Genomic DNA, 14,773 nt, shown 5'->3' with positions numbered 1-14,773 from the left:
TATTTTACGAGACAAATTTTCCCTGTAATATGTGACTCTTTAGAGGGATGGTCTCTCATTCCCATTAACCCCCCTCTAGAGGAGAAGCCGAGGTAGATAACTTCAGCTGTGAATGAAGTGGAGGCAGGCATCTTTGGCTGCGAATGGGACAGAGTTAAGGGTCTCCAGGGTGATGTCTCGGAGAATATGTAGGTGCATTGGATCATCCTCTATTTTGCGGGACAAATTCCCCCCACATTATACTGCTGTTAGGAGGGGGACCCCCCCCCCCCTCTTCCTCTGGATCCATACTTTCCCAGAGGTTAGTTTTCCCCAACTGCCAACAGACAGATCTGCACATGACAAAGGGAAAAAAGCAGGAATGTTGGCTATGAGCTCTAAGTCCACTCTCACTCAGACACCTACTCAACAGTTGAAGAGGCCTATACACGTAACTGCAAGCTTGACAAGCATTGAATTTTCAATCTTTTTTGCTCAAGCATGCCCAACTTTCCTTCCACCAGCACGCAGTACAAGTGCTAAGTTTGCTTGAACAAGCACCAGTTTTTACACTGAAGCAATTTACAGAAAATTCACAAACAATTTGGCATGAGAGTGCTTAACCGAGGCAGTGAGAGAGAGTACACTCACTTGCTCTAGTGGGTGAAGGAATGAGAAAATTATAAAGTGAATGAGTGAAAGACCAAGTGAGTGAGCAATTGAGAAAATGAGTGACAGAGTGGGTGACCTAGTGAGTAACTTAGTGAGAGTGAGCAACTACCCTCATTAACTCTCATTTTCTCACTAATTTGCTCGATTGAACACTCATTTGTTCACATGCTTGTGCTCATTCCCTCTCATATACTCACCGACTTTCTCATTAAGTCAGTTATTTGCTCACTTGGTAGCAGAGCTCACTGAAGCATGAAGACTGATACAGGTACCCACATTTTTATGCTTGTGCAAATACTGAAGCTTAAACAAGCATGCATTATCAAATTCCCTCAAACCACTTGTACAATCACAATGATCGTGCAAAATTCTTATACACACGCTAAATAAATGCTTGTCAACCTTGCACTTACATGTGAAGGCACCTCGAGACAAACCAATTCAAAAGGGGCCTTGAACAAAGCAATCAGTACGTGGTCCCCAAAACCAGGATCAAAGATATCAAGGAAACATATTTTACTGGATATTATGCTGAGGTGAACTTGGAAAAAGTCATCTAGTCTTCCCCGGGACTCGAACTCAGGCCCTCTTGCTGTTTGACTCATTAACATATGTTGATCAAGTTCTGACTCTAAATATCCGCTTGCTCATGCCGAAATCAGGCTCAGTATATAGGTATAGTCCTTCTACCACGAGATGAGATTTGGCTACCGCACATCAAACAATTCTACTTTATCCTAGAAGGACATGCCAATCGTGAAAGCTCAGTCACTGATGAACTTTTCTCGATGTGCAATCGTTTTACCAAAAAAAAAATTGAATAAAATCATCCGACATGACGCAGCGAAAATTCATCTCGTGGACTATATAGGACTTAAAACAAAAAAACCAAATGGTTCAATTACTTGATAATGTTCAAAATATTCCTGCATTAAATGTCGCCACGTTTATCATTTTCCTCCAGAAAAGAGTAAACCGTTGGAAATAACCAGTACATTAGCCATCTTAAGCTCGCTGACCTGGGGCCTTCAGATGTCTTCTTTTACACTATGAATTTACTTCGGTGGGGGCTCGGCTCAAGGCTATGCCCCAGAGGCGTGGGAACCACAAGTATTTTTGACCTGTGAGCGATGAATTTTAATTAATGCCAGACCGTTAATGTTGAAACACCCAAAGGGACCACCAGCCTAAAATCCCTGCAAACCAATTAAAAATAACAATTGATTCCTTCCCCCCCCCCCCCAGAATATTGAAGGAAGGAGCATTAATATCTGATCTGCCCATGTGTGAAATGAAATATTTTACTTTTCATCAAACATTAGAGGCACCAATACAGTTGAACCTCATTAATGTAAATCCCGCTTAACATGAAACTCTGGTTAATGTGAAAAGAAAGAATTCTTGATCCAGTCATTCTCTACAGGCAATGTAATGTTAAAAAACATGCTTAACATGAACCTTTCAAATAGATGATCACTTAACATGAAAGGATTTGTCAACCTGAACAAAGAAATGCGCTTTGTAGAAAATTTTCGAGAAGATAAGGATTGAGTGAATGACGATGTAATAGACAATGGGAAGGGACCTTGGTCGTTTTTGAGGAGGGCTTTATCGCCCCTGAACCTGTGTTGGGGGGAAATGAGGTGCACTCATATCTTCGATTCACTGTCGTTTTGTTTTCAAAAGCTGTTGTTTTACGCACTAATTTTTCAATACAAAATCTCCTTAGCTTTTATGGGTAATTTTGATATCTTTCCCAGCCTCATACTATTTCACCACCAAATTCCTTGCACAAGAATTTTTTTTCACCATCATTTGCAAATCCCGAACATTACTAAAGACGTTTTTCGAGATCAGGGAACCAGTGATAATCGCTTGGATGCTGCTCTCAATTTTTTTTCGTAGTAGTTTAAACTTTGGGGAAGGAATGTGCACTATTTACACACACACATGAAAAAAGCGTTCATCATCCAACATCATGTGCAAAAGAAAGAGCAAAGGTGTTTGAATCAGAAAGAAAAGTGGTGGTATTCAATGTCTCTTGAAACTGAGCCTTAGTGGTTGACTACTCGCACCGTGGGCTTAATAGTGGTGTGCTTAAAAAATCTGAGATGAGAGAAAAAATTGGCAAGGGTTTTAATCTCATGCAAAGCATTATTCAATCACAAAAAGAAAATGCACAGTCATATTCTGCGGGTAAAACAGAGCAGCTGCTGAAGAAATTCCAATGGGATGTATTTGATCATGAAGCATATTCATCCAACATTTTCCACCAACGATTATCACCTGTGCCCGGACCTCAAAAAACATCTTGGTGACGTCTACCGTTTACAAGATTCTCAGGCGAGGGATTCTGCACAGATTGAGCACCTTTGTAAATATTTTTGAAAGTCAAGAAAAAAAAAAGACAATAAAGAACAACAAAGTACAATTAAAAAAAAGAGAGCAAAATCTTGTTCGATTCAAAAGTATTTATTTGGCATTCAAGCACCACAAGAAAATGACTCGCCATAAAATTGTGGTTCGCATTCAACAAGGAAGATACGATTTCCGCCTTTTTTTTTTCTCTTCTCATTCAACTTTTTATTATTTTTTTAAATATGATATGCAGAGTACATTAAGAAGCCGAGTAAACTTAAAAAATAATTCTTTTGAACCAGACGAGAATTTTCAAATAAAGTTCAAAGAAGAAAAAAAAAGAAATCAAGCATTCTTCGAAGCAGATTTTTGCCATTTTTCATCTTGTAGACAAACCAGAACAGAAAAACGAGGAGGGGGAGAAAAGAAATATTTTGATAAGTGCACACTTCGCATAGGCTGATCGCAATGTCTTTGTTCTTAAGTATCATTTACGTAATTTACGTATCATTTTTTTTTTATTGCGATCACCTATTAACAAGAAAAGGTGTGCCTGAAGCTCTTGTGCATGGATAAGATCTGTTCAGGAATGCCCACACACACACACATGCAACTGGCGTGAATGCCCAGTCTTCTTTATATATATATATTGTAGCGATCCAGAACAGAATTTCTATATAAATTGATATCCAGTTACAGATAACATAAAAAGGAAGAATCAAAAAAAAAAATTACTCTGACGACGAATCCAACAAAATCAAAAGAAAAAAAAAACATATCACAGTCTCTCATCTCTGACAGGCTAAACGTAAAATAAATGCCACTTGCAGAATCTTATGAGGGGTCTTCACACGTCTGCAATCAGTCACTGTCAGATTCACTTAGTTTCAAATCATCACCTGGAAACAGAGATGCAGAGTGGAAATTAAAATTACTTGAAAGGCAAAACAAATAACACTGAGTATTACAAATATACACTATATCAAGGATGCTGAACCTTTAGATAAGTGCGGGGCACTTCATTGGTTTAAAAATTTGTCATGGGCCACTTAAGCGATCTGGGACAGTGCCACGGGTCACTCAAGTGATCTGGAAATGTGTTGTAGGCCGCTTATGTGCTCTGGCACTGTGCATAGAGTCACTCAAGTGATCGGTAAAATATGTCACTGGTCATTTAAGTGATGTGTAACTGTGATTAAGTGATCTGTGGTGGAGTGAAACTGTACTGAAGATTACTTGAGTGATCTGTAACTGTGCTGCGAGTCACTTAGATGATCTGGGAATGTGCTGCGGGTCATTCAAGTGATGTAAAATTTTACAGCAGATCACTTAAGTGATCTATAAATGCACTGCATTCTACTTAAGTGCTCTATAACTGTGCCACACATTAATCAACTGATATGTTAATGTGCTGTGGGTCACTTAAGTGATCAGGAAATATGCCATGGCCACTCAAATGATGTGGAATTACACGGGGGGAGGGGGGGGGGTCACTTGAGTGATGTTTACATGCCACCAAGTTTATTGTTATAAAAAATTATAAAAATATAATTTTGAGGTTGCATGTCACATCGGATGACTCCAAGGACGATGGGTTGAGCATGTATGTGCATTACAGTCACTGTTAAATACAAGAAATGAAAAGGGAGAAACCGGCATCTCTGCATTAGACCTCTCCTGAAATGTGTGAAAGGACAAAAATCTTGATAACACCACCAGTGTCATTCTGAAGTTTGAATGATTTAAAAGCAAACAATAGGATTTATGGGAAAGAATAGACACGTATACAGATTCATTAGAAATCAAATTTGCAATTGATGAGAAATGGAAACCGCCGCCTCCCACCTTGCCTCAAAATCTATGGCTTCCTCTGAGACAGTCAATAAACAATAAAGTCACGCATTTATTATCTAAACCAGAATTGGCCAAATCACAGCACACCTAACATAACGCAAGATGAACTTTCAAAAATACACACACACAATTTACATTACGATAATCAAATTTATTACTCAAAAATAAAACAAAATTCTTATTGAAAAAAGTGAATGAGGAAAGCCAAATAATATTAGGAGGAGGTAAGAAATGACACGTTTCCTGTGCATTATAATTCAAAGAACGGCATGCACATCAAAATAGTATTGATTGTGGCACAGCTCAGAAAAAGGTTTGGCCACCTTTGATCTAAACCATAAAAGCCATACTCCTTTCGCACCCTACATGCACAAATGTGATGATTGCTTTTTCTCACTATAGAAATTTTTTTCAACTTCAGGGAGTTAAGCACTGATGTACGTAAAGGATTGTGTAAGATTTGAGTAAGAAACATTGTGAATAAGAACTTTGAAGGATTTCATCTGAGGGCAGCACTAAAAGTTGAACTTGGGTGGGGGATTTAAGATAGCTTCCACGAGAAAGTGCCTCCAGAAAAAGTGATTTATTAAATAAAATTTAATAATAAAATTCTGGAAAAAAAATTGTATGTGAAGATGAATATACCCTGGATCATTTTGGATGAAACAAAAAAAATAGAACTAAGTGAACTATTTCTTCATGAAAAAAAATTGAAAATTTGGAGGAAAAAAATACAAATTTGCTAACCTTTATGCTTTTAATGGTTTTTTTTAGTATCAAAAATACAAAAACATCTCCAAAAAATAAACGCTCAAGTCCAAAAAAGGACAACTATCTTCCAACTATTTCATTACAAGAAATAGTTATTACAGACCAACTAGTCAAAAGTTCAATAGTCTAGAACAGTGGTTCTCAATGTTTGGATGCCCACTGTCCGGTTGATTTCTTTTTTATGATTGGAAGACCCGGTCATACACATGACTGATGGGAAACAAATGGATGAAAATGCAATGGTGAACCACTCACAGCCCAGTTTGACTGATGTCAGGGCCCAGCGGTTGAGAAACACTGGTCTAGAACAGTGGGGTTTTTTTTTTTTTTCAAGAGGCTCTAACTGTAGTGAACTTTAATTTACATTCTTACACTCCTCTTTTAAAAAATCATCAGTACTGTTGAATACTGCATATACCTTGCCTCGCGTGGAATGTTTTTTCACAGTTTGCCCCACTAAGATTGCTTTCTTGCAACCAATAGCATTGTGATGGATGGCCAATGGACCCAAGGATTGTGGTCAAATAGAGAAAGTATTTTTCAATGTTTTTAAAAATATATTATCAGCATATACATGATTTTAATGGATAAATTTTAATCAATGTTTCTGAGCTCATTAAGACAACTCTAATTACACCCATTATTAAAAGCCGCTGGTTAAGGTAAAGAATAATTTTACAGAATCATCCAAAAAAAATGTAATCATGCATGAAAACCTTATCGATTACCAAAATTGCAGCTTTCAGATTAGCCGCTGTGGTGGTCGAGTGGTCATAGTGACGGACTCGCATCGCTGGGACCCGTGTTTGAGCCCTACCGTCACCACAGTGGTGGTCGGCTGAAGTTGGTTTTCTGTGGTTCCCAACTCTAAGGTGCAAATGCAAGCCAATCTTCCTATTAAAAAGTCTCACCACAGAGAGCAACAGTCCTACAAACAGTATAAATATTCAGTCACTACACATCACTCACTTCACTTCTGAGATATAGATGGCAGCACTGAAAAATCATAAACACTAGATACGCACTCAGACTGTTAGGTACACACACACTTATACTTCCGGCACAACTCACTAGGTAGTAAATTGCCTATGGCGATAGACCTGAGTTGTGCTCAGTTTGAAAAAAAAAAATCAGAATATTTTGAAATCGCCTACGATTAGCTGCAAATATGGTGCTATAAATTCAAAGATAGATTCTCGCAGCATTAGTCATCAAGGTGAATTCAGGATACTTACTGAGTTGACTAAATTTTGGCATACTGAGAATTGGTGCTGGCTGACTAATAGGTGCAATCTTGGGAAAACTTGCTTTTCCGTTAACCTTGAATGAAGGTGAAATCTTCCCGTTTATCTTAGGATAAGCTCCAGTACTCTTGACTTGATGAGAAGAGGAATTGCCATTGACTTTAGTGAAGTCTTGTCCAGCACTTTTGTTAGGATACCGAGAGGGCAAAATCGGGCTACTGCTCCTGGAACCAGTTCCATTTTTGTTTATCACTAATCCTTTCTTCATTGAGGAGCTGGCGCTGCTGTTGCTGCTTGGAACACCAAAACTAGAATTACTGTTTGTAACACTTTTGGTTTTGCCAGTTCTTCCATTTGCTACGCCTTGAAAAAAAAAAAAGAGGATTCTATTTATTCTAAACTCGAAGATACGAGTCATGCCGCAATAACAAAAGAAAACTTGACGAGTGGAAAATTCACGATAAAAGAAAACAGAAAAGGAAATATAAAGCTTATGTGAACATTTACTGTACCTATTTTGATTCATACAAACATTTTTTACAAAATTGTCGAAATATAAAAATATTTTTTTTAAATCAAAGTCGAACCTATATTTGAAATATAGGTGTCTAAAAGAAATTCATATTTTTTGGATTTGTGCTAATTTTGAGAGATTCAAACGTAAAGAAAGTGATTCTGGTGACCAAAATCATATTTATTATGATTTTGGTCACCAGATTTGGTAGCCTGGAACATAGATGCCTGAAAGGCACAAACTTTATTATGTTTATTATCGATTGAAAATTGTGCTGCTGTAATAATATTCTGAATTATAACTTATTTCATATCTTTATAACAAAATAATGTGCTAATAACCGTTTATAATTTGTCATTCAAATCAGTTTATTTCATTACAGAGGCATATTCCTATACTTTGGGCTACGCCTGGCAAATGACAGACTTTCAAAAGCAGACATACATTGCTTTTATAGTAAATGCCTAGGCATATAAATGACAATAAATGTGATAAATTTGTTTATATATAACTGATAATTATGCATCATCACCGAGCATTTTGATAAGTTTGATAAATTTGCATAATTATGCATAGCACCCCAAGTGTCGTTGGTAAATTTAATAAGAACTAAAGAAATTTTCACTTTTACCAGTGATTATGCATAATACCTAACCGTCGCATCATTGGTAAGCATGATAAATTGATTTTATATGATATACTATACATGATAATTCATCTATGTATTGCATCATTATATCAGGGTACAATCATAAAATTTGTTATTGTTATATTGGGGGGGGGGGGGGTCAGACTATATTTAATTATACATACTAGACTCATTTGGAATTTTCTCATATTTATCAAATTCACCAATTACATTAGGGTATTATGCATAAGCACAAATAAAGGCAATACATTGTAAAAAAAATTTCATAAAATTTACCAACGAAGCTTGGGACAGACTATATATTATGTATATCCACCGGTAAAAGTAATAAATTTATCAAACTTACTAAAATGATTTATAAGTATGCGTAACAACCAATTTATCACATTTACCATAACATATAATGAAGACACCTCTGACAGTTTGGCTATTGTGGCCTTTGTATCGACTTATGAGAATCTCACTATAATGAGTTATTTGCGTATGGTTGTCAAAAACAATGTTAGACAAAATATATTTGGGTACAGCGAATTGAAAATTAGGAAACATTCATTACAAGGTCTCAATAAAAAATTCTCAAAAATGACGGTTTTTCTTTTTCTTCATGAATTAAACAATGATTCTTATCACAGCATATGCTGCTTATAAAAATTACTCTGAGGCAGAACAGTACCATGCCTTCCTGAGGTCCCTGGGACAGACCTTTTCTTTGAGGCCTCCCTTGAAAGGGTTATTATTATGCAAAATATACATTTTTTTGTGCCCGAGCCTAGTTATGGTTCTGCTCTGAAGTATCTCTAACAGAGTAGTGGACCCAAAAAAGTTCAACTCCTTTCTATTTTTGGGCTTCTCCACTATCCTTATAAGATATGCAACAATTTTATTAAACTTCTGACTTTCCAAGTGACTAAGATAGTATGGGGTTAGACTGGTGCTTAGATTTGTTTCCAAATGACAGAAAAAATTGTGCTAAAAACTTGAATTAGCAGAAAGATGTTGACTAGTCCACGTAGCTATGGAAGTGAGCAGTGATATAACAATGAGAATTTTAATAGCTCAGTTGGTCGACTAAATCACTTCATTCAATACAAAATTGTATGCAAAAATGGCGGCTCAGAAAATAAACTTCTACAAGACCAAAAATCAATTTCACGACTACATTTCTCTTCATTCAGATTAAATTAAAAAGAGATGATTTAAAAGACATTTTAATACAGACAGAGTATAAAATTTCCAACAATTTTATAACCTGGCAGAGCAAAAAAATAGAAACTAGCTTATAATGAGGTCTTATAATAACTATTTTCCTTGTGATTGCAAACTGTCAATATATTGGCTCCAATTGGAATCAAATGGAACATTAACTAAAAATATCAATGAAATCATGAACAACAAAACTTATGTCAGTGCTCTGGTGAAAATTAAAAAATTATGATTAGTGCTTACTGGAATTTGAAGATACACCAGAAAACCTTGCATTGGATTTATTTTCTTCATTGACAGATTCAGAATCACTTGAGCTGCTGCCACCGGAATCACTACTGGATCCACTCGAAGACAATATGCCTATATCATTACTACCCAGATCTATAAGAAAAAACAGGAAGATTCCTTTTACAGGAAACCACATTGGATTTACAGGAACTTTTTGAAAGGAATGTTTACCAAAAAAAGTGGCAACCACTTTTCAATGTATGCAGGGTGATTCATAATTCCTTCCAGGGTTTTGGAATCCTATAGTGGGGAAGTTATAACGAGTGCAGCAGAGGGGAGCCTTACACTGAATACAGAAACAATTCAAGTTTTTTTATAACAGTAGTCGCTGGCAGATGGCAGTACGCATTTGACTGAAAGTAGTCAGTGAATTTAAATAGCGTTCACGGCCAAACAAAAAGCTTTTCGTGTGTTAGAATTTGCAAAATTGCAGTCAGTCATGTTGGTGCAGAGGAAATTTTGTATGAAATATCAAACAGAGGCACGCACTGACAAGACAATTTATATGTGATACAACAAATTCAAAGCAATAGGGTGCTTGTGTGGTGCAAAACCCGTAAGTGATGTGCAGAAAATGAAAGCCTGACAAAATCAACCCATCATGTGTGAGCACCTTAATGCTGAATTGCCTCATCATTGGATTGAATGAGTTTCCAAAGATGATGTTCCTCTTATGCCATGGCCCCTCACACTCACCAGACTTAATGCCATACAACTCTTTCTTGTGGGGCTATGTCAAAGATCTTGTGTTCGTACCCCCTTTGCCGCATGATTTAGCAAAACTGAATTATTGAATTGGTGTATGCTGTGTGAGCAAGGGTTCGCACACTGAAAATCTGTAAGGTCTGTAAATAAACTTCAATTGTTTCTGTATTTAGCGCAAGGCTCCTCTCTGTTGCACTCGTCATAGCTTCCCCATTATAGCATTCCAAAACCCAAAGGAATTATGAATCGCCCTGTATGTAGGTATTCTTACTATCAAACTATATTGGTAGATTAATTTTTAAATTCAATTAAATTTTAAGCGGATTTTCTTCAAGCATGGTTATTTACAGTTATACAAATTTATACAGTGGAACTTTGGTTAACGAACTTGATTCATTCCGCCGATTTGCTCGTTATATTCGGCTCGCTCATATATCGAATCAAACTTCCACCATTAGAAATAATAGAATTTGTTCCACAATTATTCATTCACATAAAAATGACATTCAATCAATAATATGACACACAATAATATAATAAAGAATACAATACATAAAACATATAGAATATGATAATGGCATAAATGAACAGCTTAACAAATTAACTTACTCTAAGTGACGAGAGAGAGAGAAATGCCGCTTAAAATGATATGATGTATAGACTGTTGTTAGCAAATACATTTTTTTTGTATGACTTTGAAAAACAACCAATCCAATGACACATGATTTTGCCCATTTTTAAGGATTTCTTAGAAATGGTAAATCACATTGTCATTGGACAGATTCATTGCTTGCTTTGCTACAGCTTTATTTGATTGGTTCATTTCTAAAATTTTGCACAGATTCCCACATTCTACTCATCTCTTTAATTTCATCTGAAGTGAAGGATTTCTCACTTGTCTCTTCTTCAGACAAGATACCAACCATAAACTTTTGTTGTTGCATGCAATGAAGATTCATCAGGTCACCTACAGTCAACACTCCTTGGCCCTGTTCTACCACTACTCTCATGCACCTCCAGTCTCATGGTCTTTCCCAGGGACACAATCTCTTCTACAAGTGTTGGTTCCTGTTGATGAGCGAGCCAGTCAAAGTCGTGTTCAATAATACAAGCAGCCCACAGTTTTTGTCAAGCAGAATTTAAAAACTTTATGCACGCATATGCGTGATTACAATGCCATCTGGTTTCGTATCATAAACAGTCATGCTTGCACGTGTATTCATTTTATGAGTGAGGCACGCTGACTGGAGACTATAGAGGGACAATATTACCCACAATTCCACAGTACACATGTGAACGAAAGTGAAAACTATCAATTCAGTTGTGATAACGTGAAAATAAACAAAGCTCAAAATTTTTGCTCGTAATGCGAATCATCACTTGTTAGCAGTCCAAATTTCATCATTTTTGCTTGTTATGTGAATTGCTTCTTTAACTGAGAAGTTTCACTGTATTATTTAAATGAGTTTTTTCAACAACCTTTCATTAATACTGTGATTTTGATAATCTAGCAAAACCATGATCTGATATGTGCAAAATTAGTGAGCATCTACTGTAACCACTGTTCAACCTCTAACCATTAACTTCATTGGTATAATGAACAAATATTAAACAGGAAAAAATTCTATTTTTGGTATATTTTTCTGAACTAAATGCCATGAGTGAGCAGTTATTTTCCCTTTCTCGACATTAGGTTGAAATTTGTGACAACAATCATATAAAATACCAAAATGTCACAAATTATGAGCAATTGGACACACAGCTCTCTGCTTACTTGGCTCCAATATGGTAGGCTCAAAATTTACCAATTTTCAAGGGGTGGGGGGAAGTAAAAAAACATCTTGAGAAATATGAAGCTGTTGAAGGGTTACACATTGAACAAATAAAAAATTTAGATAGTAATTGCTTGAGCAACTAAAAAGGGGGGGGGGTTATAAATTAACGCATAAGCCAGCTGATGCAAACCATCACAATGATCAAAATACCCGAGTGTAGTGTTTCATACAAAAAATTTCAATGTTTACCTGAAACTGCGTGGAAAATTTAATGTCTGATCACAAAATACTTGACATTAAGTTAACTTGAATTAGCATTGAACTCATTTGCACGTGTAGGGCCCGAATTAAAGGGGAGTAGGCAGATCAAGTGGCCCGAGAGCTGGATTAGAGGGGGCACCAAGTTCACCCTTTAACTGCTCTTCCTACATTAAATCGGGGCACCGAAATGCATGCTTGCCTCAGGGGGGAAAAGTATTACCTTGTGCATGTTGACTGATTCTCTCTCTCGTTGATACGCAATTTTAAAAATAAGTAAAAGTTGAACATACAAATATTAGCTCTTGACGTTGATGGAATTGCAGGAGGTACATGACTGGAATGTTTCGAAATCGAACTAGGTCCTGCTACTGGAGCTATGCATGGCACAGATGGGCTGGCACGACTTGGCAAAATTAGCTGCTGTGACTGCTGGTTTGGACTTGCAGACCGGGATAAAGCTCTCGATGCAGCAGACGAGCTACTAGCGGAAGACGACAACAGTGACTTTTGCAGCGGCGAGCGCCTTTGCATAGGAGACTTCTTGCTAGTAGTCAAGTTATTGTCCAGGAAACTTTGACTTATCTTGCTAGTGCCTTCGCCTCTGAAAAAATTAAGAGTATGGTATTTTCCATAAACAATTATGCAAGAAATTAATGGTAAATCAAATGTAAACATCGAAAATGGAAAAATCAGTGAAAAATGTTGCTTCCAATAAAGATAAAAGTGCAAAAATTAAAACAATTAGTGCTTGAAAATAACTACTGCTAGTACTAAACCACAAACACACCTCATAAACATTTCTCTGGAAAATCTCTAAGAAATGGGTGTAATGCTGGAAACTTGTGTATATATGTATATGTTGCTCCAACAAGATTAACAATTGTCTGAGATGTTTGAAGTGCTCCCATCTATCTTGCAAATCATAAGTTAAAACAAGGTGTATATCAATTTACTGTTTGTGGATCTGTGTAATCTTTGTGAAATGATTTTTTTTAAATGGACAGGATTACTATGGAAAAATTCATTACTATGCTGCCGCTACAGCTGAGTAACTTGCGACTGCTTGATTGATTTGTGTTCCCACGAGTACATTTTCTTTTTTTAAAATGAAGTTTATATATATTGGTTGGAGCAGTGTTTCTCAACCTTTTTTAGCCCATTCTTTCGACTATTTTTTTTCTCATGCCGCCTCCCCCTCCCAGTTCATCCAAGGCCCCTACCTTATTACAAGAGCGAGAACAATATTTATCAAATATTTTATTTATATAATCAAAACTAATTTTATATTGAAGAAAATTTTTTAAATAAGATCGATCTCTGGGATCCAGAAGATCGGTGATCATACCTCCCAAGACAATTTGTAAAATACAACAAACGATCCAACAGACCTTCACAATAAATCAACTCTCCAGACAGATATATCACCCTACACTAGACCAGAGTTCAGTAGCTTCTTTGTTGTGGGGAGTTATATGCATAGCCGTCTCATCTCAACATCATGGGTTCTCAGCCAAAATAACATTTTGGGGCCCTATATTTAACAGGAAGTAACAACTTGCATATTTACACAGGCCCTGGTTTATGCCCATGCCCACAAGCACCCCTTGCTCTGCTGGATTTTGAAAGCAGTCACATCACCCACCCACCATATCTCACTGGAAAGAGTTATTTCTTCCATAGGCATGGAATAAATAATTTAGTCTGTCTACAATTTCTTCATCACTTGTCATGGCTTCTCCTTTCATCTGATTTTCACCCATAACAACCCCCTCCCCTTATAATATCTTAGGACCAGGGTTTAAGCTACGGTCGCATTTTTCGCAAAATGCGTAAGAAAATCTTAAAATGCAAAAGAAGTAGTAGCAAAATGCATACAGGAGGTACGAAACGAGTAGACATCCAACCAATCATAAGCATTATATCATTTTGATAAAGCTTTTCCCCCTCATTTTCGTTTTTTTTTTGGGAAAGGAATTTTTTACTTAGTTTAAACCCTGCTCAGGACCGTGAGGGAGGCATATGGCCCCATGTTGAGAACCACTGAGTTAAAGGCTCTTTGGGCTGTTCAATCTCAGAAAATAACTATTTTTATTGGAAAAATTTCCCTCACAGGAAAACTCAGAATTTCACAAACTTTGAAAGGATTCACATTCAAACAAACACCACCAAAACCTGATAAACTATTTTTTCACAATACAGTCGTCAGACTTTGGAATGACATCATCCCTGGAGATCGAATAAACAGGACATAATTTGCAGGTTGACTTAACTCTTTAAGCAGCACAGCAAAAATTGCTAAACTTCCTTCAAATGTTTTTTTAATAAAAAAAGCTTTCTTCCGATTTTCAGTAAGTACAAACTAAGTGGTATAGGGAAAAAGTGTAAAAGTGTTCCCCTGAGAAATCAACTTTACAAAATATTTGAGCTTGTTGATGCTAAAATAAGAGGCTTTTAAGAAAGTGAGATATCTCATCAATGCTGCCTAAAGGGTTAATAA

The 14,773-nt window shown here is 36.6% G+C and overlaps 1 protein-coding gene across 1 annotated transcript in view; it reads right to left on the bottom strand.

Annotated features, from left to right (window-relative positions):
• Positions 1 to 3,104: 3,104 nt before the first annotated feature.
• LOC149088771 (uncharacterized) overlaps positions 3,105 to 14,773 on the bottom strand; it is a 61,815-nt gene continuing 50,146 nt past the window's right edge. The window contains exons 4-7 of the mRNA XM_089249914.1: positions 12,567 to 12,877; positions 9,488 to 9,628; positions 6,870 to 7,241; positions 3,105 to 3,908 (exon numbers count right to left, since the gene is read on the bottom strand). Of these exons, the coding sequence (XP_089106040.1) occupies positions 3,871 to 3,908; positions 6,870 to 7,241; positions 9,488 to 9,628; positions 12,567 to 12,877 (862 nt within the window). The 3' untranslated portion in view covers positions 3,105 to 3,870. The remainder of the gene's footprint in view (positions 3,909 to 6,869; positions 7,242 to 9,487; positions 9,629 to 12,566; positions 12,878 to 14,773) is intronic.

This window comes from Pholcus phalangioides, unplaced genomic scaffold, assembly GCF_987345545.1.
Source record: "Pholcus phalangioides strain wild (caught in Gottingen) unplaced genomic scaffold, Ppha-v1.0 ptg000003l_1, whole genome shotgun sequence".
NCBI lineage: Eukaryota > Metazoa > Arthropoda > Arachnida > Araneae > Pholcidae > Pholcus > Pholcus phalangioides.
This window is presented reverse-complemented; position numbering and strand designations above follow the sequence as displayed.